The sequence below is a fragment of the Vicugna pacos genome, chromosome 34 (assembly GCF_048564905.1).
Source record: "Vicugna pacos chromosome 34, VicPac4, whole genome shotgun sequence".
In the NCBI taxonomy this organism is placed as follows: Eukaryota; Metazoa; Chordata; class Mammalia; order Artiodactyla; family Camelidae; genus Vicugna; species Vicugna pacos.
This window is the reverse complement of record NC_133020.1, coordinates 19886976-19911498: the sequence shown is the minus strand read 5'-3', so window position 1 is coordinate 19911498 and position 24523 is coordinate 19886976. Positions and strand designations below refer to the sequence as shown.

The window sequence follows — 24523 nt, the reverse complement described above, 5'->3', positions numbered from 1 at the left end:
GTGACCGGCTCAGCTCCGCCTTGAGGGCCATGGCCATGGCTACAGAGTGAGAAACAAGGGAGGCAGCAGCGGGATGGGGAAGGTGACAGATCTGAGGGACCCACAGGAGAACTGACAAGCCTCGGTGATGGACCAGATTTGCTGGGGGAGGAGGAGCCTTCCCACCATCTCCCCAGCCTGAGCCCCTCGCCCCGACAGGCAGACGACCGCGGGAACCAGAGGCGGTGCGCGTCTCCCAGGCTGCGGGCTCACGTGCGGGAGATGGGCCAAGACCAGTGGGGTGGAACAAACCCCTCCCGTGCTGGTGTGGAGCTCCCCAGCGTGCACAGTGCGGGCGTCCGTGGGCATCACCTAGGCTGCTCCAGCTGTGCCGGCCGCACTGCGCCTGCACATCCCCCTTAGAGAGGCACTGTGTCGGCTGGGAGGGGCACCGGCTTGGGAGCTGGAGGCCTGGGCTGGGCTCCCGCCCTGCGTGTGGAGTCTGCGGGAGCGCTGGGCGCTCGCTGAGCTTGTCCTGGTCGCATCACCTGCGCAGCGAGGACGACACCTACTTTGCAGGTTTGCTCTGCAGATTCAATAAAAGCTCACATGTCAAGACGTCCAGCTTGTTCTTGGACCAGAGCAGGTGTTTGGCAAGAAACTGGTCAAATCTGGGACCTCAGGAGTCCCCAAACTAGAGGTGGAGCTCCAAAGAAGAGCATCCCCTGGCTGGAAACTGGGGACCCAGGAGAGAGGTCTGGAGAGGAGAGCTGGTGTGTGCAGGGCGGGGCAAGCTCAGGAGACATGTGTGGGCTCGGTGGGCAAACTCCCCTCCACACCGACCCGTGCCTTTTCTGCTCTGCTGAACCGGTAGCAGCACTAAATAACCCACAGAAGGAAGAGGGAAGTCGGATTAAATGAGTGTCATCTTGGACACAAGGATATCGGCATTGCAGTGGTTCCTTCTTAAAGCATTCAGCAAAGATCGGGAGGCTATTGATTTAGCCATCTTGTTTTTGCTGAGTTTAACGACAGCCACGGAGATGGACCACTGTGTCTCCTGGAGCTGACAGCAGGAGAAACGACACTCTTCCGCAGGGCCTGCTGGGGCCAGGCGCTCCCCTTGGTGGCCGTGAGATGCAGCTCCTGGAGCCCTGCCCCGTGGCCCTTGGTGCCCCTCTGTGCCGAGGAGGGGGCACCTGGTGTCGCCACGCCTACGGGTGGAACCTGCTGCCACCCAGAGGTTTCCCTTCCGGGGGCTGCAGAGTTCTGGGACCCAGCCTCGCCCAGTGTCCGGAGCAGGGTCCATCTGGTGCGCGGCCGAGGCGGCCGGACTTCCCTCGTCCAGCGGCGTCAGGAAGCTGCTGTCTTCACCTGGCTCCCCCTGCCCAGCCCCCCCGCCCCCTGCAACTGAGTTCCTGAGTGCCAGCGTCCTCCCAGCACAGCTCTTTGCTGTCAAGACACCCCAGTTCCCGAATGGGCTCAGCCTTCTTATTTACTGGCTGGCAACTCAGGGGCAGCCTGTGGATCTCTGGTCCCCAGCCTGGGATCCCCTAAACCCCAACTAGGGATCCAGAGAAATGTATTATGTCATTAAAAAAAGTCCAGTGAAACTGCCCCTGCCTCTTGAAATGGTACCCAGGCCAATGGGAACATTACTTACCCTCTTGGCTCTGGTGGGCCTGGCAGAGGACAGAGTGCAGGGACCATATTGATGGAAAAGGCTGGATGCACGCTTTACTCACTGACCCCTTCACCCCTGAAATGAGCCAGAGGGTCCCACTGGGTCCCCCACCGTGACCTTGCCATCCTGCTCAGTCGCTGCCGAACAGGGCTGCAGCCAGCGAGGGACGCAGGAGGGACAGGGGCGTGGGGGCTTCTCGTCCCCACAAGACAGCCTCTCTACTCTCAGCCGGGGGAGGGAGTGGGGAACCGAGTCCAGCTCGAGACAGCCCGCGTGGCTGCAGCCTGACAGCCCAGCCCTCGGGGCCGACGTGTGGCATCACCTGCTGGGAAGTGACAGGCCCGCTGGCAGCCACCGCGGGGGCAGCTTCACGAAGGCTTCTCGCTGCCCACCCACCCCCGACCAAGCCCCCATCAGCCGCCAGGGCTGTTGAGACAGCTGTGCGAACCACCCCAGTGCGGCCTGTGTGCAGCAGGCAGGGGCCTGCAGGGGTGCCCCTCCTCCCCGGGCACACGTGTGTGTGTGTGTATGCACGCCTGGGGGAGAGGCCGGGGCGCAATGCCAGGAGCACGCAGAGGTGCGGCCAGGCTCTCTGTATGAGTCTGACTCTGCCTGCAGCCAGAGCGGAAGACACTTGTGGGCAGACGAGAGACGCAGGACCCTACCCAGCGCAGCCCGTGGGTTCCCATCATGGCCCTGCCCGCCCCCCGCCATCACTAGTGACCTTCAGCCCAGAGCAGGGGGTCTGATGAGCCGGGCCGGGACTTCCCTGCGGAGGAGGAGGTCCAGACAGAAGGCAGCCTGGGCTGCAATCCCTTTATTGTCGCGGCCCGGCTTGAGAGGTGGGGCTCACGCTGAGGCTAAGGAGAGGGGTGTGTTCACACCTAGAGCCATCTCTGTACGCAGTAGGTAAGGCAACATCTAGAACATTGTGACCACCCATATCCAGAGGCAGCGGGTCCCAGGAGCTGGCCTGCCCCCGACACCGGGCTGCCTGCGATGAATTCTTCGAGGCACTTGTAGGGGTGTGTCTGGCACTTATGCAGGTGAAGGGGGCCCACAGGACGCTGTGGGTGAGTGCGGGGCTGTGCATTGCACCAAAACAGACAAAGGGGGCTCTCCCGAGGCAGAAGGTGGTGGGAAAACAGGGCTGCTGAGGGAGGGCAGCCTGCTCCAGGTGAGGATGTGCTGACCGGCGCCGTGCGGGCTCCGGCCCCTGCCGTGTCCAGATCTCTGCAGAACGCTGACTTCTTTTCTGGACCCCTGTGTGCTTCCAGCATCGTGTCCTACCCTCTCCAAGGAGCTCGTGACCGTGACACCTCTGAGCAGGGACCCAGGAGGGGCTGTCCTGGGCGCAGAGCTGCTTCCTCACAGGCAGGGCAGGCATGGCTCCGGGGAACGGCTTCCCCGCTCCCAACTCGTCTTTTTGTGTGCCCCATCGGAACCTGCCTTATCCTGGGCTTCTGTCCCCTCCAACCCTGTCTCACCTCCCAGGCGCGAATAAGGTCACAGTTCCAGAAAGCTCTGGGCCGTCCTCTCCCTCTGCAGCAGCCGTCTGGGCGGGATGGTGCCCAGGGGAGAATCACAGCGAACCCTGCCCTCAGCCAGGCGGGCCTCCCCCAGGACAAGGCTGCGCAGGGCACACACGCCCATCACCCTGAAGCCACCTGCACGAGCCCGGCTGACCTCCATGAAGAACGCAGGGGCCCCACCAGGGGCAGACGCGGGCCAGCACGACACCTCCTGCCACCCCCGCCTCCTGCAGTCCCCTCGGCAGGAGGAACACAGCACTCTCCCTTGCAGCCCTCACGTGGTAAGACTTGTCAGTCTGATACCCAGCCCTGCAGAGACTTAGGAGTCGTGGTCATTTCTCGATTGTCGGCAGGAGTCCCAGGGAGCCGGAGGGCCACAGAGATCATCAGGGCACGGTTTTGCAGCCTCGGCGCGGCCTGGGGTTGCTGGGAAGCCGGTCTCTCTTTTAATGAATTCGCGTTGGAGACCCCCTGGAGGATGGCGCAGCCAGGGCTCCGACAGTCCCCCGGGGGAGCCCGGGGCCGGGATTCTCTGTGCATGAGGGCAATGCCTCTTCTGGGGGTGTGCGGCCTCGGTGCAGTTGGAGCTGTGTTGGGGGCAGCACTGACCCAGGAATGGGAAAGAAAACACCCTTCACCTGGGACCGATCCGGGTCAGCAAGGGATGGGGGAGGCAAGGTGTGGCCTTTCCCAGCGTGGTCTCCGCATCACAGGGGGCCTCATGTCAGGGATGGGAAGCAGGAGCAGGGGGACCAGGACCCGGGAGACGGGGAAGCCGGTGTGGGTTCTGGTGTTGGGAGCTGCCCACTTGCGACAGGCACGTGGAGGGGCCCCACGGCTGTCTTACGAGTTGACATGCGTTCTTTGGAAAACTGGCAGCATCCGTCCCCGGTATTTGCGAGGACCTCCTTTCTGTTCTCCCTCACTCTTTGGGAAAGTTCAGCAACTCAGGGATGAAGGAGAGAACCTCAGCGGGGGCTCTATCCACTCCGGGAAGCGGAGCGGGGCCCCTGCAGGCGGCCGGGGGGTCCAGGAGCCAGGACGGGGAGGTTCAGGGCAAAGCGCCCCTCTGCTCAGAGCTGCACCTTCTCAGAGACTCCAGCTTTGCAGGGTCTGAGATTCAGTTTAATCAGGAGGGAGGTTTCTCCCACCAACATTAAGAGCTGAAAGTGGTTTTAAAAGCCTGGCCTTCCCGAGAATCAGGCCACAGACAGGAGACCCGCGAGGGGCACCTGCTGGAGACGGGGCCTGGGGCCGTGGTCTCCCAGGGGAACTGCTCACGGGGGGGGGGGGGCAAGGGGGCCGCCTGCTCCCTGTCCCGGGGGCTCCACCCTGCCTGCCGCAGCCCAACCCCAGCTCCCCACCACCTGGCTCCTGGGCCCTGCAGGGAGGAACCAGGCCACCACAGGCACACTCCCCTCCAGGTGAGGAGGGTGGAGGGGAGGGCTGGGGCTTCTGGGGGCAGAGCCGTCTGGAACCCCCGCATCCAATGCACTTTTGGAGCCACGGAGGCAGGAGGAGGAACGCTCTGCACTCACGGGGGGGCCACGTACCGAGCGCAGGTGTACCCAAGGGGCCTGGGGCTGGAGCTGGGAGGCAGTGGAGTCCCCAGGGGCCACACCTGGCGAGGCTCTGGCTGTGGCTCCCAAGGGGATCCGTATCCTGCCTGGGGATTCTGGAACAAGCGCTCGGAGTTGGTGGGCGGAGGCCGAGGGCCCCCCGCCTGGGTGGAGCTGCTGGAGCCACAGTCTCAGGCACTCGGTGGGTCGGAAGGGCACAGAGTGTGGGGAGTTACCCCGCAGGCCCGGCCGATGGGATCTGGGCACCTGAACTCAAGGGGAGCAACTGGAGGGGACGTGGCTGGGCATGTTAGTAAGAATGCAGCTGGAGCCTCCGGTGGAAGCAGCAAGTGAGGGTCATTCCGCAGACCTGGAGGCAGAGAGAGCAGGCACGGAGGTCAGAGGCACCACTCTGCGGGCCGGCGAGCCCTGAGCCGGCTCCCCGCCAGGCGCACTTGTGGACCCCAATCAAAAGCAGGCCCGGGTGGGCCCGAGATTCTGCACGGCTGACAAGCCCCCGGGGGAGACTCGGGGTGGAGCTGGGGACGCACTGAGAATGACTGGCCGGGAGCAGTGTTTCTCACACTTGAGCAGGCACGCACGGCCTGGGGACCTTGTCCTTATACCGTAGGTGACAGTTCTGGGGCCCGGGGAGGGCCTGCCCTATGGCGAGCATCCCGTCCTCGCTGCTGGGCTGTGTTCCCGGAGCTTCCCCAGGGATGGCCCGAGTGACTTAGGTCCCGTGTGGTAACATCTCCACTCCCTCGCTGCTGTCTGCAGCAGCCTTTCTCTGGAAAGAGTCTGTGTCTTGCTGCTCTCAGACGCCAGAGCCAAACTGGGGCCTGAGTCGAGTGTCTGGCTGATGTGCAGGAGGGAAATTTGAGGCTCTGATGTGAGCCTCCCAGAACTGGCACCGTCCTGTGAATTAGCTGGGGATGCGGCCCCCACCCCGGGCCCAGAGCCTGCTGCCAGCCCCTCCGTCACATCCACTAGCTGCCTGACGCCGGACAGTGCTGGGCCATCACCTCTCGAGTCTCAGTTTCCCATCTTTAAACTCCACCCTCTATTCCTCACCTTGCTCTCCGTGCGCCTCCTCCTTCCTCCTTTCCCTCTCCTCCCAAACCCAAGGATGCGCTGAGGACGGGACGGTGGGGATGGGTCAGAGCAACGAGCCCAGGACCGTGGTGGTGCTCTGGCAAAGACGACGCCACCCTCTCCTGGCTCCCTGCCCGCAAGAGGTGGACACGGGCTGAGGAGGGTTTCCCAAGTACAGCAGACAGTGCCCCATCTGCCCCCACTCTCCCAGCGGCTGCTGCTGACCTGGTCCTGCCAGGGCACGCCTGGACGTCCACCCAGGAGGATGGGCTGAGGGGATGTCCCGGGGCTGCAGGCACGAGCTGTGAGGCTCAAGGCGGGCGCAGGGGTGAGCCCTTCTGTGTCCCCCTCCTCCCTCCCCTCCATCCCCACGTGGGAGGGTCACCCCTGGGAACACAGCTTTCAGCTTTCAGCCTTGGTGCTAAGAGCGGTGCTAAGCCACCCCTGGGACTCGGAGCCGCATGCTGAAAGGTGGCTTAAAGCGGGTGGCTGTCACAGCCATCCCATCCAGGGGTCGCGCGGGCCCCTCATGGTTCGGTGACTTGTCCTGTGGGGTTATCTGGGTCTTTCTGATCCTTGCCAAGGGGGAGGCCGGATGGGGAGGGTTAGACCAGCACAGACTTGTGTCCGTGTCCCCTGTGGTGCATGTCTCACGCCGGGTAGGACCGCGAGGGCTGAGCGTCCTGCACGCACACTCTGTGCACGGTGTGTGTTCCCAGGGTGCCCCCCAGGGAAGGCACAATGAGATGGACATCCGTGCGTGTCCGGACACACATACACACGCCACCCTGATGCAAGCAGACGGGCCATGGACACTACCTGGTCCCCAAGTGAGCACCCGTGTCCCCTTCCTGACTGAGGACTCGGAGGAACCCACACAGACAGCTCCGAGCGGCCAGCACCGGGGCGAGTGAGGAGAACACAGGACGAGGGGCTGCAGGAGCAGGGGCGGCAGACGGTGGGCGGGACGGGCTGCAGGGCCCAGCCGGCGCGGGTACGGGGCGTGGCGCCCTCCTGGCCGCCTGCCTGGACGCAGAGCTTGCCAGGGCAGGGCTTCAGCTTCTTCTGAGGGTTTTGAGCAGCGCCTGGCTGTCATCAAGGCTATCAGCGAAGGGCCAGGGAGGTCCCAAGAAGCCATTGCAAGAGGACCTTTCCGTTTCCCTTCTAGTGCCCTGCAGATCCCGGTCCCATGTCTTGCGAGTTCTCTGGGCTCATGCTTCCACCTTGCAACGCGGGCATTTTAAAGCCCTCTGGGTGATCCCAGCGTGCAGCCCAGGCTGGGACCGCTGCTCAGAGGCTCCAGGAGACCCCTCCCCCTCCGGCATCCTGGCCGTCCAGCCTGCCCTGGTCTCTGAACAGACCAGTGTCTGGCCCACACATCCAGGTGCAGCAAGAATGCTCGGCTGGAATCAGGTTCGGGTGACAGTCTGGCCTGAGCACCCCTCGAGGCGGGTGCCCACGTGGACTTGGGCGGTAGTTCTGAAACTGGCCAGCAGGGGGCGCTGGAGCCCGAGGCTCGGAAACCTCAGGGATAAGGATGGAGAAAATGGGCCAGGCGATGCCATCTCAGGGACGTGAGGAAGCACAGCTCCGCGCTGTGCCATGGAGGACGAGCCCCCCGTGGTGGGGGTGAGTGGGGGGCTGCGGGCACCCTGACCAGTGACCTGGCCTCCTTGGCATCACTCCTCCAGCTGGACTCGCCTCCCCCTGGCCTCAGGCTCATGGGCCCCACTCCCTGCCCTTGACCTCACCGGCCTTGTCTTTAACTTCAGGCTTTCGATGCCCGAGGTCAGGAGGAAACGGACAGAGAGAGTAGCCCAGGCCTGGCTGGTGTCCGCAGAGCAGGCCCCTCGACCCCCGAAGTCGGAGCAGGAGCTGCAGCACAGAGCACCCCTCCCGGTCCCACTGGCAGCTCCCCGGGCGTCAGTGCACCAGGCAGAAGCCCTGCCCTGGGGCGCGAGGGGCTGTGCGAGCGCCCCTGGCTCGCTGTGCCTGCCCGAGTGCAGGTGAAGGGGTGGCCTGGTCCAGCTGGGAAACTTCTTGGCTCTTCTGCGAGACGCTGTGCCCGCCTGGCAGCCATACGTCACGGTGGGCACCGTTTACTGAGCACCTGCTGGCTCTTGGCCAGGGATCTACGTGCTCACTGCCTAGTCCCTCTAGTCACCAACTGCGGTACAATTAAGCCCATTTCACAGGTGAGGAACCGAGGCTCAGAGATGAAATAACCAACCCTAGGTTGCCTGGTCCCCTCCAGAGGGTGGGCCCTCTCCCCGGATCCCTGGGTGCGCAGACGGAGGTGGGCAGGCAGCGCGGTGATCTGGAAGGAACCGGACAAGGGGAGGCTCCCCAAGCCAGCCGCCGGCACCCCTGCTTCCCTCCACGGACTCTGTGTTGGGGGTCGGAGTTCGGGAGAGCCACGGACCAGGTGCCCGGAGACCCAGTGCCAGTTCAGGAGGTGAGACCCTGAGGAAGTCACCCGCCTGCTCTGTAAATCGGGGAGGACATGACTGTTCCCCTGGACGGGTTCCGGCTGTGGTGGGGGTTGGAGAGCACCTGAAGCCACTCGGAGGCTGCAGGAAGCGTCCACCGGGAGGCCTTCCCATGTGCAGGCACAGTCAGTGCATTGCCCGCACCCCCTCCTTCCCACGTAACCTCACGGGGCTGGGAAAGGGTCCGCGTGCTGCGGAGGAAGGAGCCGAGGGGCGGGGAGGTGCCCGCTCACCCCACACGGGAGCAGAGGCAGAACGGGCTTGGGTCCTCGGGTGCCCGGCCACTGCTCGGACCCTCCCTCCACAGCGCTTATGGTACCAGGACAGGGAAGGACAGGGCAGGACACAGCTGCTCTAGAACCAGCTGGGCTGACGTGGGCGTGCCGGGCGAGGTGGGCACGCAGGACCCTTGCTCGCTGCATCTGCCCGGCCCCTGAGCCCTCTCCACTCTCCACTAGACTCCGGGGCGGTGGCTGGGGGAGGGGCGTGGAGTGATGAAATGGAGCAAAGGGCATCGCTCACCCTCAGAGCACAGAGCCAGGTGTGTGCAGGGGCGCACACAGCCCCAGGGGCGTCCACACATGCATCATACACACACACACAGTAACGAGCATGTGTCCATGCACAGACATATACACACATGCACAGACACCCGAACACACAGTGCATCCAGCCCCGACCATGTACACCCAGATGCATGCAGACACACCCCGGGCCCACGGGACCACAGCAGGCTGTGCACACAGCTCCCGGCGTGCACACACAGGGTGCATGCACATACCTGGGCCCACACTCCCACTCCTCCCGGGGCTCTCTTCCTTACAAGTTCAAGGTGGCCCCAGGCCCCAGGTGTTTTCCGTCAAGTTTTCTGGGGGAGAGAGTGACCATCTGACTTACCTTTGGCTGCAGAAGGAAGGAGGTGGGAAGGAGAGGGCAGGCAGGGCAGGGGTGGGCAGAGGGCCATGATCTGAGACCTCTGCCAGTGGGCGAGGGGCTCGGAGCTTGGACAACCCCCTCCCCAAATCCCTGCTCTGGCTCACCTGCAGGCAGGCCACCCCGATGCCCACCGCGCCCATGAGCAGCAGGTGGTCGGCCAGGAACTGCTCCAGCTTGGTGATGCAGCCGCCCTGTAAGGTCCAGAAGGCAGGTCACACACACCGTGGCCCAGAAGTGGGTGAGCGTAGGAAGGGAGAGCTGGCAGGGGGCTGGATCCGCTCAGCTGAGGGAGGCTAGACACTTAAAGGGCCAGGTCCAGCCTTTCAAGTGCCCACGGGCTTCTCAGGTGACCCAGGTGCAAGCCATGGTGTCCCAGGACCTCCCAGGGGCAGCTGCCGTCCCCAGGCTCCGTGGGGACCTTTGAAGGCCCGCTGCTGTCTTGTGGCCAGTGAGTAAGTGTGACCTCTCCCCACCCACCTGCCGAGTCCACCTAGCCAGGCCCCGGGCTCTGGGATGTCCGGCCAGGGCCCCCTGCTCGCCCCAGCCAGCCAGGCACTTACCTCCACCTTGTAGATGTTGGAGGGGTGGGCCCGCTGGCCGCAACGGGCCACCACCGTCTTGCAGCAGCTATCGGGCACCCGGCGGCCCTCAGCCTCCCGAGACAGGATGTAGGTGCTGTGCTGCCAGTCGGCCGAGCTGTTGCTCCCGCAGCATTTGAACTGGAGCGAGAGGCAGAGGCTGCAGGTGAGGAAGGAGCCTGGGGTCCCCAGCCCCTCGGTCACGGGGCCACAGGCCTGTCTTCAAATCCTAACGCAATCCCTGTTTGCCATCTGAGACTTTTCCCTCCCCGGTTCTGAGCAGGGAGCTGGACTCTCTTTAGGCAGGGGGAGAGTTGGCTGCAGGACACCTGGTCGCTGTCTTTAATAAATATACGTGTTCCTTTTCACATTCGATTTCATTAAAGGCCACGACAAGGTATCGAACAGAGCTCCCTGTGCTGTACAGCAGGACCTCTTTGCTGACCTATTTTACACACAGTGGCACCTGCAAATCCCAACCCCTCAATTTATCGCTACCTCTTCTGTCCACCCAAGTCCTCTGAGGAGGCTGTGCCGGGTGTCCTGGGGGAGGGAGGGCCCGTGAGATGATGGATGGGGAGACGGATGCAGGTGGGTCCCCGAGGAGCGTGGCTGTGGACCACTGGGCATCAGGCCCAGGGCAGGGCCAAACCACAAGGAGGCGGTTTCCCAGTGGTCCACGGAGGTAAGACCCCAGGGATGGACCCAGCCATGCCAGAGGCTCAGGGGCCCCCACCCAGGCCTTGAGGCCTCAGAGTCCCTGGGTCTGCAGGACACAGAAGTGGTCCGAGGCCACCATGTGGGCGGATCAGTGCTGGCCAGAGGGGCCAGTGTGGGCGCTGAACATGATGGGCCTCCTGCACGGCTCCAGGGAGCCAGAGACAGCTGGGAGTGGGCACCTCCTGCCCTCTGAGCTGGGGGCTGAGACCCAGGTCACCGCAGGGGTCACAGAACTCAGCTGTAGTGAGGCTCTCGGGGGTGTGGGTGTGGTCGGGTGGAGGTACATCTAACAAGCATTTATTAGGCTCCTGCTGCATGCCAGGAGTGAAGCCAGGCCCTGGGCCTGAATTCGAGTAACAGGCTCCTGGCTTCCCGGAGCTTTTCACTGACCATCGCTCTAGCAGGAGAGGTTAGAGGACGAAGGGCCGGGGAAGCGCCCCCAGGGGGCGGAGCCGTCCCAGGAGCCAGGCGGAGGGAACAGCGCGGGGAGCAGGGAACAGCGCGGACAGCAGGGAACAGCTCGGCTGGGAGGCACGCGGGAGTGTCCTCTCGTGTCATCGTGTCACCCGTACAGGTAACTTAGCCTCCCCAGGCCTGTTTCGTCCCCTGTAACGTGGGGATAACCATGGGCCTCTGTGCGGGCTGTTGTGAAGCCTGAGATTGGCAGCCATGTAAGCACTTTGCTGGGGGCCCTACACAGAGGAGGCGATTAGCAAGTGGCACCCCCACGGTCACTGCACATACGTGAACACAGACACGTGGGCACACGCGGGGCAGCCCGGAGCCCCTCAGGCCTAAGATGCAGTCTGGGCCCATGTCCCGCAGGCCCCCCGGCTCTAGCTGTGTGAGGGCCCGAGTCCACGTGCTCTGTGTCCCCCGGGGCCTCCAGCAGACGCCCAGTGCCGGCTCCCTTGCCTCCTGCTGTGCCCCCGTCCTCTCCAGGCCAGCGCGCTCCAGCCTCTCACTGACTGCAGGGGCCTGCGGGGTGTCGGGCTTGGTGCGCAAGGCTCCAGGGCAGGGATTCAGGCACAGCTCCCACGTGGGAGGGCCTCTGAGTGCAGAGACAGTGCTGATCAGCAGGGCGTGTGCACGCCCGTGTGTACACCGCGCCCCTGGCCACTACATTAGAGGTCACGAGCGCACTGGGAGCCGGGCCAGTCGGGGGGAAGTGGGTCCGGGGCCTCCTCGGCTGAACGAAGTTGCAGCTAGATCTCAGAGCCCCCCAGGCTCTTTTCTCGCTACTTGCCTATGTGTCCCCGCAAAAAGACCATGGCCTCAGGCCTTGGGGGGCTCTGTGGACGCAGGATGGAGCCAGGCCCACAGGGCGAGGGCGGGGTGGGTGGCAGGGAGCAGGGTCCAGGGTGGGCAGGTGGAGCTGCCTCAAATTCTCAGACACGGAACCACCAGGATCCTGAGTCCTCTCTGCCATGATGGAAACGCTCTGTCTGTGCCATCCAGCTTGGTGGCTGCTAAACACATGTGGCTACTGGGCACTGCGATGTGGCCGGTGTGACCGAGGAGCTCAGTTTTACCTTTGATTTAGATGCAAGGAGCCAGTGTGGCCAGTGGCTGCCGGACTGGTCCGAGGTCCCCTTGCCCCTCCCCTCCCTCTGGCAGGACCATGGGCCTCACTAGACGAATCTGCTGAGTCTCTTCTGGGAAAGGAGAGACCACCTTTCTGTCCCCCGAGTTCTGGGGCGTCCTTACAGCAGCTCTGCCGACATCCCTCTGCCTGCCCCATCTCACTCTCACCGAGCCTCACCGGCCAGCTCCGCAGGGAGGAAGGGGGCAGCCCTGCTGATGGGAGGAGCCGGATCCCAGCACAGCCGGCTCCTGCCCACCGGGCACCCAGGGGGCGGGCCTGGAGGTGGTGGTCGGGGGAGCCGTGGTGGAGGCGAGGGCAGAGGAGGAGGAAGGGAAGAACCAGGGCTCTGTAAGCACTTCCGTGGCAGGAGGGACTTGTACCTACGAGATCGTATTTAACGCTCACACACCCGTGAGGCTTCATTTCAGAGACATGGCAAGGGAAGCTCAGAGAAGGTGAGTGAACGCCCAGGGTCACACAGGCAGGAAGGGACAGAGGCAGGACCGAGGGCAGAGGCTTCAGGCCTGCAGGGCGGGTGCTTACGTCCTGCTGCAGACGGTCCACGGAGGCCGTGATCTCGGCGGCGCCGGGCTGCCGGTAGTTCTCTGCCAGGGTCCGGGTCAAGTGCTGCCTTAGCTCATCGCTCAGCTGGAGGGGGTGGTGGGGGGAGCAGCGTCAGCAGACCACCCACCCAATCCGGCCCCTAGGCCGCCCCAGCTACCCCAGAGCATGACTGGCTTGAATGGCTGGAGCGGAGGCCTCCTGCACGGTGACATGGGACCATGGGCGGGAGGCCACAAGGAAGGCGGGGCCCTGGAGATGGCGTTGCAGAGGTGGGGACCCGCGCTAAGGGCTGAGTGGCTGGCGGAGCAGGGAGACAGCAGGCGGACAGAAAGCTCAGAGCTGGTGGGACGGCAAGGCTGAGGCCAGGCACTGGGTGTTTAAATGCAGTTATCTGTCCGTACGGCCGGGGGTGGGGTTCCAGGACCAGCGCGGACTTCCCGCGGATGCTCAAGTCCCTCATGTAGAGCCGGGCAGTATCTGATGCAGCTTACGGGCCTCTTCCTGCGTTCTTCCGAGTCATCTCTGGATTACGGATAATACCCAGCACAACGCCAACGCTGCGTAACTCGTGAATGCGGTGTCAATGCTACGGAAATACTTGCATGTGGCAAGTTCAAGTTTTGCTTTTTGCAACTTTCTGAAACTGCTTTCTGAATATTTTGGGTCCACAGTCGGTTGAATCTGTGGATGTGCAACCCATGGAGACAGGGCTGACTGTGTCTGTTGATTTTCATTCTGATTACGAGGTGATAGTCAAATTTACGATGGTTGTTCTGAGGGTGCCCGTCAGATGTGTGGGCGCTGGTGGGAAAGGACAGCGTGGTCACCTGTCTCTACCAGCCAAGTATCACCCTGGGCGTGACCTCGAACCCTTGATCCACAGAGCACCTGGTGGGAGGGGACCTGACCACCTCATCTCGTCCAGCGCAGGAAGGTAGGGCTGGGACCGCCCTGCATGCCGCCGCCCCCCACCCCACGCACCCCTCCCCTGCTGCCCCTCCCGGGGGTGCTGACGGGGAGAGAGCAGGACTGTCCACTCACCCTCTGGTAGTACAGGTGGGCCAGCACCCCCGCCACCAGCTCAACGAGGAAGATGACCAGCAACAGGGAGAAGTACTAGGAGGGAGGAGAGAGGGCAGTCACCACGAGGTCCAGCCTGGGCGGGCGGGCAGACAGCCCTGCAGAACCTCAATGACAAACATCTCCCCAAAGCAGTGGGGGGCCCCATCTCTCACACCGTCCTCCCACTCTTCCCATCAGCTCTGGACACAACGGCCCCTGCTGGCTGCCGGCACGGAGCTCCTCACTCACCCCTTCGCACACTGGTCTGCTGTCAGCTTGTGACTCCATCCACCGGCCAGTATGCACTCAGCACCTACTGTGTGCAGGTGTGGTAAGTAAGGCAAAGCTCACCCTCAACTATTGGTTGAGGGGACGGATGAGTAAGTGATTACCACGTTGTTATAAATGGTATTACGGGGCAAGCTCGTGGAGGCGGCCCTGGGTGGGGAAGGGCAGTCAGAGAGGGCTTCCCGGAGGAGGTGGCACCCAAGTGGCCTCTCTAAGGATGAGATGCCAGGCAGAGGAGGAGGGAAGCACAAACCAGGCACAGAGAAAGAACTTCCCACCCAACAGCAAGGCTTCCTTTCACATAGACATCTTTCTGGGCCCCACCACTCCCAGCATCAGAGCTGCCACCAGCGGGGGAGCAAGAAGCGTCCCCAGTCTCTGCATAGCGGGGGCAGGCTAGCCCTGAGAGTGCATGTGGAGGTCCCTGATGCCCGTCCCCTTCCTATCCCAAGCTCAGTGCTGCCTCAGGAAAGGCCTGCCTGTCCGAGCTCTGTCCGTTCCCCACCAGGGCCAGGCGTCCCCAGCCTTGTCTGGGCGAGGACGCAGAGACGGCTGGATGTGGTGGGGTGTGGAGTCCACAGTGGCCTTGGACACCTGTGTGGGCTCTGGATGGAGGCTGGGGGCTGTCTGCATGGGGTTCTCCAGGCTCCTAGGCACCTGGATGACGTCTAGAAGTGGGGAAGGGAGCTGCCGGTTCCATGAGGGCACATTCTGGGGCCCCGTGGGCTTTTCCTGCCACAGGGAGGAGTCTGGATGAAGGAGAGCTGGTGGGGCCCTGGGCAGGGCCGCATGTGCCTCTGTCCACAGAAGCTGAATGGGGTTCGGAGGAGCTAAGCAGGAGGCTGCCAAGAGGCCTATGGATGGGCCCTCTCTGCGCGAGGAGCCACTGGGATACAGGCCCTGAAGACCTGAACAGCGGCCGGGGATGCCAGCAGCCGGGGTTCGCGTCCAGGCTCAGCCACTGGCTGGCTCTGGATGGGGGGGGGGCACCGGCACCTCGGTGTGAATTAGGACACGAGGCGCGGGGATCTGGGTGCGCCAGGATCAGCCTTCCGGTCCCCTGTGCACACACGCGGCCACAGCCATGCCCAGAGGCTGGGACTACGGCAGCCTCACCTCACCCAGGGGGCGAGAGGCCCCAGCGAGAGGGGAACCGGGCTTCACGGGGGCCTGACCTGCTTCCTGCTCCCGGAGCTCACGGGCGACAGCAGTCGGACCCGTCAGCGGGCAGGAGGCTCCGTCACTCAGGCCAGGTCGTCACCCTCCTGGGAGCTGCCTGGCCCACGGAGCGGAGCATGGCTGCAGTGACACACACTGCGGGCGCCAGGAACGTGCCTGGCCCCCAGCTCTTCTGACACCCCCTGCACTCCCCTGCCCTGCCCGGTATGGAGGCCGCTCTCCTGCCACAGAGGACCCTGCGTGCCGTGACTGCCACTCGCTCCCTGGGCCTCCCGGGTACACACCGTGCGCCCTCGGTCAGTCTCGGGGAGGGAGAGATGGAGCGCCTGTGAGTGAATGGGGGTCACTGGCCATATGGCGGGGAGGGCAGCCCTGGCCACCTTCCTTCTGCGGGGGGCGGGGGGCTCTTCTCCGTCACGGCTGAACTGCAAAACACACAGGAGGGTGGCCCTGACGTGCAGGGTCGTGCTGCTGCCGGGGAGGTCGCGGCCATGGTGGCTACTGAAGCCCCTGGGGAGGAGGGTTGGTGGGGAGGGGGAGGACCCAGCCACATCCCTAACGTCACAGGAGGCTAAATTAGCACCTGCCAGCCCCTCAAAACCGTTCCAAGGCTTCAAACAGGTGTCAAACGGGCCACCCCACCTGCCGGAGCTGTCAGGAGGGGAAGTGTCCCCGGAGGCTGTCATGCTCCCTCCCACCCAGGAGCTCTGGCTGTAAAGACGCCTTCGGGAGGGGAGTGAGGGTCAGGATGGGCTCTGGGGGGCCCAAGGCGGGTGCCAGGGAGTGGACGGCTGTGTGCTCGCTGGGCAGGGTTACCGGCTCCAGGCAGCAGCTTCAGCCTCGGGAGGGCTGCAGGTGTGTGACTCACCTGTGCGGGGGAGGCCTGAATCACAGCTCAGGGTGACAGCCCCTGGGAGGCAGGGGAAAGGTCATGTTCATTGGGATCCTCCCGCACTGGGATGCTGGCTGCCTGGCTTCTGGGGCTGGGGCATCGGGGCCAGGCAAGCCAGGTGTCCGGCTGGTGCCCCTCCTGGGAAGGCCCTGACCCTTCACACCTGTGCTGGGTTCACAGCCACGGCTCCGATGCCCACGTCCGTCCCCTTCACTTTACTCAGCCCAGCCTGGTCCCCATGACTATGCACAGCTGGGTTATGCTGTCTGCGTACACAGTGTCTGTCTTCGTCTCTGCCGGCCCTGCCTGGGTTCACTGCCCGGATCACGTCTACATTGTGCAGCGGTGAGCTTGGGCAGGGCTTCCAGAAGGCCCTCCCTCACCTGACCACGACCTTGTGGCCCACGGTCTTCCCCCACCCACACACTTCCTCCAGCTCGGCCAAGGCTCCTCTGTGGTGTCCTCACAGCGGACCTCCAGCACCGCCAGCGCCCTGCTGCTTCACCGCCACTTCTGAGGGGACCAGGTGGCAGGCAGCCAGGTAACCAGCCCCCGCTCGTCACCTCAGATCTTCCTTTCTCACCTGGGATGCCAACACTGGTCCCGTGTTGCAAGAAGGCCAGTGGCCACTCCCTGCGTGGGAGGCACCGGTGAGGGTGGGCGGGACAGAGCCGGCTGGGCAGCAGATGGGCCTGGGCCGAGCCTGGGTGGCGGCCGGCCTGTGCAGCTCCTGGCTCAGGACAGGGTGGGGAGTTCACCCCAGCGCCGCCTGGCAGCCTGAAGCCAAGTAAGGTCAGCGAGGAGGAGGCTGATGGGGAGGGCCCGCAGGGGCTGCAGAGGAAGGGGTCACATCCATCGGACCACTGCGTGCGGTCCTGGCGCAGGGGCACAGCCGACATCAGCCCAGGGCCTCTCTCGTGTGGCCGGACTGGACCCCGCTGGGCCCAGGTGACCACGTGGGATGAGGACGGCTCATGGGGACGTTCAGACCCTGCTTCCCGAAGAGCCAGGCCCGAGACCTCTTGCCCACTCCCTGCTCCAAGCCACACAGACGACGAGAGGCCCCCTCATTCTGAAGGAGCAGAATTGGGGCTCCCCTAGCCCTGGCTGCAGGATGCTTTCCTCTGACGCACGTGGGCAGTGACCCAAAGATCAAAGTGCCACCAACAGACCAGGCTATGACCACCCTGGCTGGGTGGCCCATGGGGCCGTGACAAAGGAACGTGTGGGTGAGAAATGAGCCTGGGGAGGACATGGTCAAACCCCAGGGAACGGGGACCTAGACACCCTCCGTGCCCCCTCCGTGACCAGCTTCCACAGAGGCGGTGGCCCGGCCCAGCTCTGGGGGCCCTGGGAGTCGCGGCCCTGAGAGTACCTTGCTCCATGTATTTAGGCTCCCTCTCCGAGGAGCTGGTGCTGGTGATGTAAATGGTAATTATAGCCACATGTTGTGATCTTTATATAATGTGGTGACTCGTTTCGCAAGACCTAAAATACTTCCCTGTCTCCCCACACCTCACCCCCGCGGGGAGACGGGGACACCAAGGTGGTCACGAGTGGCCGAGCGACTTCGTGGAGGTCCCAGAGCCAGCTGCGCAGGCGGCCCTGCAACCGGCTTTGAGCCGCAGTCCCCGATTCCAGTAGGGCCCGGGTTAGCCGAGTCCGGGTGCATGCGGCGGAGGCGTTGCCATCCGGGGCCCCTCATTTTCATAAACTGGTTCTAGAACTTCCTCCTTTTAATCCATCCCCTAAATATAAAAGAGCCCCGAACAAAGGCCCAGCATAGCCTCAACCATCCGACCTAATCTTCATTTGGCTGAAGATGTGAAAGTTTTCAGAGCCCCTATTTGAAACTCTAAAAATAGCCCTTCCTTTTGATCAGGGTGGCATCTGTCCTGCTCATCGGTCTCAGGCCGAGATGGCCCGAATTATCGGCTCTCACGCAGCTTGCGCTAAAAAAGAAGAGCTGGTGTGAATAATTCAAAGCCCGCTCCCTCTCGCCTTTGCGGGTTCCCGACTCCGCGCTGATGGTCACTTCAGCACCGGCGAGGCTGTGCTATTCCTGTCCCTGAGGAGCGCTTCCTTCTCGGGAAAGTGACCTTGAGGGCCTGCTGGAGGAGGGGCTGGGGCCGGGACAGACGCGGGGCCTGGGAGAGCTGGGCCGGCCTGGCCGGGCAGCTCACGGGAACTTTGATGCCAGGCCCCTCCCTCCTCCTGATCCAAGCTGGACGCACATCATTCAGAGCCTGGCCTTTCATCTTCCCCCTCCTCTTCAGGGACCACTTTGTACAGAGCCAGACTCACTGCATCTCTCCTTTGGAGTTATCTTCAGCCTTTGGCTGATGAAAGATTTCAAAAGAAGTCAGACACGGAGGGGAAACAAGAAATGAGACCAGGAACCTCCAGGAACCGCAGAGCACTTTCAAGCTGCCTTAAGCACCCCACTTGTCTCTAAATGGGAGCCCAGGTTTTAAGATTCCTCCTTGTATGAACCCAAGGAAAGCCTTTTTTTACAGCCATCTTCTTGGTGTGAACGGTCAGCTGCTCGGTAACTCGGGGGCTGACGGGCCAGCATGGAGATCACTCAGAATCCGCCCCGACCTGTGTTCTGTCCTTGGGCTGGTCCCGCCTTTGGTTCTTTCAGGGGATGGGCAGGGAAAAGCAAAGGAAGAAGGTTCTAGGCTTCGAGGTGTGCTCTCTGTGAGCCCCGTCCACACTCCTGGGTGGGCAGCTGTGCGTGCGTGTGTGTGTGCGTGTGTGTGCGTGCGCGTGCGTCCACAGGTGCACTTTCTCCTAACCTTTCAAGCTGACGCCTCCCTAAAGAGTCTGGTTAGTCATGCTGGACTACAGGCCATCGGTCTGTGTGGGGTGGAGGTGAACGCGGTCGGCGGAGGCGGGGAGCTGAGGAGAAGGACCAGCCTGTCCTGAGTAATCCGGCTGCACCCCAGCCCTGCCTCCAGGCCTAGGGGATGAGACGGTCTCTCCCTCTGTGGACCCTCCGAAGCTCAGAAGGGCGGGGAGAGAGGTGTGCACTGGCCAGGCCGCGTCCCCGGCCTTCGTGAGTCTGTCCACACCTTCCTGCACAGCCCCGGGCACAGGGCTGGACCCCTGGGCGGGCCTCAGGCCAGCGATGGTCAGGCTGTGACTGGGGAGGCTGGGGACGTGTTTCCTTACCGGCGCAGCCCAGAGGGTGGGACAGGTCTTGCAAATGGACCGCCTAAGAAGGGGAGGCTGAGGTCAGTGCTGGGAGGGCCGAACCCTGGGCTTCTCTGGTCTCTGAGACCGGCGAGAGGAAGCACCCTCACGGCTGGACAGCCCTCTGAAACGGCCCCCGATACCGAGCACCCCAGTGATGCCAAGGTGACTGGCCCACGCTGGCCCCCAGGGTCCTGCAGCCCCTTGGAGGGAGTGTTGGGACTGACGGCCCGAGCTCCCCTCTAGGCTGGATGGGCTCCGCTCGTGCGCAGTTACTTCCGCATTGTACCACGAGAGCGGGGGCGCCCAGGTCGCACCCCATCTCCTGCCCCGGGGTCTGGCTGGGCCCTGTGGGAGCCTGTCTGCACCCGCCGATCTCCGAGGGCAGCCGCTCTACGCAGGCCCCACAGACGCAGAGGACAGCATCTCCTCTCGGGCCCTCCACCCCGCCTCCAGCAGGCTTGGGCTCCATGGGTGGCGCGGATTCCTGGAGGTGATTCTAACGGAGTGGAATCCACGAGGCAGCTCCAGCCCTCACGGGGCCCACATGCCCCAGGCCAGCGTCCTCGCCCATCTGCTGGGGGTGAGTCATGCCTTCTGGAGGCAGTGCTGGGCTGCCGATGGGAGCCTGGGCCTGGGGCCTGCCACTCACCAGCAGGGTGACCTTGGGCCGCTGGCCTAACCTCTCTGCACCCCAGCGTCCTCACCTGTCAAAGGGAGGGCTGGCACCAGCACCAAAGGCATTTGGAACAGGACTTGGTGCACAGAGGTCACGACTGTGGTGACTTTTCAGGGCTGTCGCCGTAAGGATGGGGGGAGGTGGGTCCCCGCGTTGTAACTGCACCCTGCATGGAAAGCAGGGGTCCGCTTCCCTGGCTGCAGGGGGCCCCAGGCCTTAGGGCTCCTTTAGAACCAAGAGAGAGGGCTCTGAGTGTGAAGGAAGACCTGGCAGCCTGCCTCCGGGGCCAGAGGGCTCAGCCTGAGACCAGAGGCCAAAGCAAAAGCCCCACTTCCTACGGGAGCAGGGCTGAGCAGGGCAAAGGTGGGGTGGGACTGGTTTTCTCTCTGGGCTCAGCAGCCCTGTAAGCCTCAGTCCCCTAAGGGCTGGACCTCTCCCCCTGCCACCCACATGTCCGGCCCCTCAGTCACGTGTCCTCATTCAGCGCACACTGGCCAGATGAGGGTGTCACACAGGCTCCCAGGATGGCTGGCGGGGACAGGCTGGCTCAGGGAACACCTGTCCTACTGCTGGAAAGAGAGCTCACAACAAACCCATGCTCTGGTGGCCGGTCCCTGTGGGCCTTGACTCGCCGGCACCACCACCCCCGTGGCCCGCACCTCGGCTTCACTGTCCCTGAGAGCAGGATGAAGGGCTTTTTCTAGGCAGGGGAGAGCTACCCCGCTGAGCCTGCACACAGACGCTGTTGCGCGCGGAGCTAAAAACTAGGCCATGGCTGGCGAGAGAGGCTGTGGGGCACGGTCCCTCCAGCGCCGACATGTCCCTGGCCGCGTCGGCGGTGGGCCCGGGAAGCAGGGTAGGGGAGGCGCAGCCCCTCAAGGCTTCTTCCCACCACCCGACTCCTCTCAGGCTTAACCCGGTCTCTCACCGAGACTCAGACTGAGCCCACCCTGGCTTTTCCTCTCTAAGTCCGGGTGCTCTGTAGCCTCTGCCCGCACTGGCTTGTTGCTGAGGAGGAGATTAAGGGAGCCGGCCCGGGGACAGGTGCACGGAGGCAGAGTCGGGGCTGGAGTCCTGCCCCTGCGAGCGCGGCCCTGACCTCTCCTGACACTCGGAGCCAGTGGTGGGGGGTCCCCCCGTCTCCCCAGCTTCCCAGGGGAACGTCCGTCAAGGAGCCTTGCTGCCCACAGCACCCATGAAACACCTGCCCAAACAAACACACCTGAGTCTGATCAAGCTTCTCAGTCCAACTCCCAGAACACGCTGGACGGCACTAGAAAGGCCAGGCTGACAGTAAAGGACAAACGACCTGGTTCCTTCAACACATTAATTGCAAGGAAAAAAAGAGAAATTGATGGGGGCGCTCAGAGACTAAGAGACCTGGGAGGCAAGCCGACCAACTTTAATGCAGAGACCTCATTTAGATTCTGACTCAAAGACACTGAAAAAAAATATAGAGGAGTTTATGGGTTGATTGGGGAAATCTGAAACTGCCTGGTTATTTCATTTAAGAATGTCCTTTGTTTTTAGGTGTGACACGGTCTTGTCATTACCTTTGCTAAAAAAAAGGATGCTGAAGTTCTCGAGGTTCACTGTGAAATATGTACAGACGACGTGATATTTGGGATGTTGGGGTTGGGGCTGGGTGGGGGCAGGTGAACAGGACTGGCTCTGAGATGACACCAGAGCCGTCTGGCTCTGGGTGACAGACGGACGGACGTGGAGATTCATTATCAGATTCTTTTCATTTTTGCATATTTTTGAAAATCATTGAGATAAAATCTGGACAGAGAAAGAGGAGTAAGAAGGAGGAGGGAGAGAAGAGGAGGGGGAGGAGGAGGAAGAGCAGACCTGCCACCACCACCGAGATGCCCTCCTGGCTTACGTCTCAAGCACCTGGAGACCCTGGCAAACAGCGGAGCCCCGGGCGGCCTCCCCTCTTTCCCCAGCTTTCCTCAGGCCTCAGAGGCCAGGGCCACTGTCACTTGCCAGAACTTTCAGCACCGAAACCTGATTGGCTGAGCAGGTGGCCCTCCCTCCGCCCATGGCGCTGGGCCGGGCTGGGCAGTGCACTCACTGTGGAGAGGCAGCTCCGGTCCTCACGGACGACGGCGCCGAAGCCCAGGAAGCCAGTCGCCATGACGAGGGCGCCCGCGAAGATGAGGATGTAGGCGGAGGCGGCGAAGGTGCTGGAGGCCAGGACACTGAGGTAGCCGCTCTTCTCCACCAGGGTCCAGACGCCCACGGCCATGACGGCGGCGCCCCCCACCTGCAGGAAACCAGTCTGAGCACCCACTACGTACCGGGCACCTTTCCGGTGTCACCACGTGTAGTCCTTCGAGGAGCCCATGGGAAGATCTGGGTGCCCATTTTGGAGAGGGGGAAACGGAGGCTTGTCCGTGGTCGGGGGAGAAGCAGGGACAGAGTCTGAATCCAGCTCTGACTCCCAGCCCCCTGCTTCCCACCACGATGCCCTCGCGTCCCTGTCGTGAGGCCCCCGAGATGGGAGGGACCCATGTCCGCAGGCTGGAGTCACTCTGGGAGGGCAGGGGACTGTGTGGGAGGGGAGGTTCCCTCCTTGCTGATTGTCTGAGCCTCTCAGCCCTGAGCAGGGGCAGGTCCCGGGCTGCGTCCTCAGGGAGGGACCCTGGGAAATTCAGCTGCCCCGCTCCCTCTGCAGCGAGGCTGAATGCCTCTTCCTGTGGCTGTTACGCTGGGCAGAGTGTGTGTGTGTGTGCATGTGAGTGTGTGCACGTGTGCATGTGAGCATGCACGCGCGCGTGTGTGAGTGCATGTGCGCACATGTGTGCATGTGTGTCCTCAAGGTGCCAGACAGAGAGCATCAGGGGAGTCTGCCCAGGGTGGAGGGGCAGGACCCCGGGACCTGTGACTTCCATCGGGCCCCCAGTCTCCCCGCCTCTTCTGAGGATGAGTTTTTCTCAGATGGCGGCTGCTGCTGCCTCAGGGGGTCTGAGTGTGGCCAAAGCTGAGAGGCCCCACTGAGCTTGGCCCACACGTGCTGTCCCTGCAAGGAGCTCTCACTGCCCCGATGACCCCGCATAACGGGCCCGGCCACTGCGCGGTCACCAGCTGGGCGGGCGGAGGCTCCTGAGCCGTGACTGCCCCGGGCGCCTACGCCGCTTGGCCTTTTGCGTTCCCCTCCCAGCTCTGCGGTAGTCCTGGAGGCCTGAGCGCACACCTTCTGTTTTGCACACAAAGAAATTGAGGTTGGGGAGAATAAGGAGGGGCTCAAGAAGACGCCCATGGAGCCTCAGGGCTGAGATTCGAACCCAGCTCTGCCAGGGCCAGTCCAGGCCTCTGTCCTGGGAGCCCACACTCCGGGCGGGCCTGCTCCGCTACCCGCTTCTGTGGCTTAGATAAATCTGCTTTCTTCTAAGGGCCGTTCTCTGTCCCTTAGCACCTCCAGCAGGCAGGAGAAGCAGGTGGAAGGACCCCGCACGCTGTGCCACAGCCTCCGTCCCACGAGGCAGCTCTGCCCTCACATTTTAGCATCTCTCAAGCTGAGATGCAGCTCCTGATGAACGGCACCCTAGCGCCAGGCGGGGCGGCACTCTACCCAGAGGCACAGAGGACACCAGTGCATCTTACGAGAGGCGGTGTCTTGGATTCGATGAATCCCGGACTTTGGGAGGCTTTCCGGTTCTCTGTGAGCCTGGGCCATCTCTGGCCACACAACCTCCAGGACCCGTGAGGAATTTCGTGCATCTGGGTCAACGGGATTGTGTCAAGGGAGGGTTTCCAGCAAAACATTCTGCATCTGTTCTAATTCTGTCCGTAGAGCATGGCTGGGAGGCTGGGTGAGAGCCTCAACTGTGCATAACCAGCTATGTGACCTGAAAATAGTCCCTTAAACTCTCTGGGCCTAAGTTTCTTCATCTCTCAAATAAGGCGGGTGTATCAGACCAGTGGTTCCCAACCCGTAACCACCAAGGACCCCTTTGATTCCTTTTTCCCATGGATCTTAGGTTTTGAGGGCTTTTGCCGACCAAATACAGTGCATTAAGTAATAATTCATTTCTCATTTTTTATTAATCAAAGGCGTATGATAGCGCAAAGAAGAGATCCTGAGCAGCATGAGATGTCATGTGGCTACACGGGGTGGATCTAACTTTTAATGGGTGCAGAGTCTTTATAGAAATATGTACATTGTCCATTATCCACTGCGCTTGTCGACCGCACAGCCTTAGCATCGGACCTGGGGCCACAGAAGGGGCGGGTCTGGACGGCACTGGGGACACTAAGTCTGCTGGGGCCATGGAGCCCGCTGAGGCTCTGATAAGAGGCTTTGGACACGTTGTCCAGAGAAACACCATTCACATAAAATAACACGTTCAGGTTTGGGGTCTGAGGCCTAACCTTGCACCTGAGGCCCTGTCCACCTCACTCTCTCTAAGGCAGAGCGTCTCAGCCAGGATGCACCACCCCGGGGACCTCTGAACACCCCCCAGGTGACAGGGCTCTCTGGGAGAGGGACCAGGCACCGATA

At 62.8% G+C, this 24523-nt stretch overlaps 1 protein-coding gene across 1 annotated transcript in view; it reads right to left on the bottom strand.

Annotated features, from left to right (window-relative positions):
- Positions 1-2465: 2465 nt before the first annotated feature.
- The window catches only part of TSPAN11 (tetraspanin 11), a 48757-nt gene continuing 26699 nt past the window's right edge, over positions 2466-24523 (bottom strand). Inside the window, exons 3-8 of the mRNA XM_072954835.1 lie at positions 22094-22285; positions 13763-13837; positions 12701-12805; positions 9835-9993; positions 9379-9465; positions 2466-5124 (exon numbers count right to left, since the gene is read on the bottom strand). Coding sequence (XP_072810936.1) covers positions 5065-5124; positions 9379-9465; positions 9835-9993; positions 12701-12805; positions 13763-13837; positions 22094-22285 — 678 coding nt within the window. The 3' untranslated portion in view covers positions 2466-5064. The remainder of the gene's footprint in view (positions 5125-9378; positions 9466-9834; positions 9994-12700; positions 12806-13762; positions 13838-22093; positions 22286-24523) is intronic.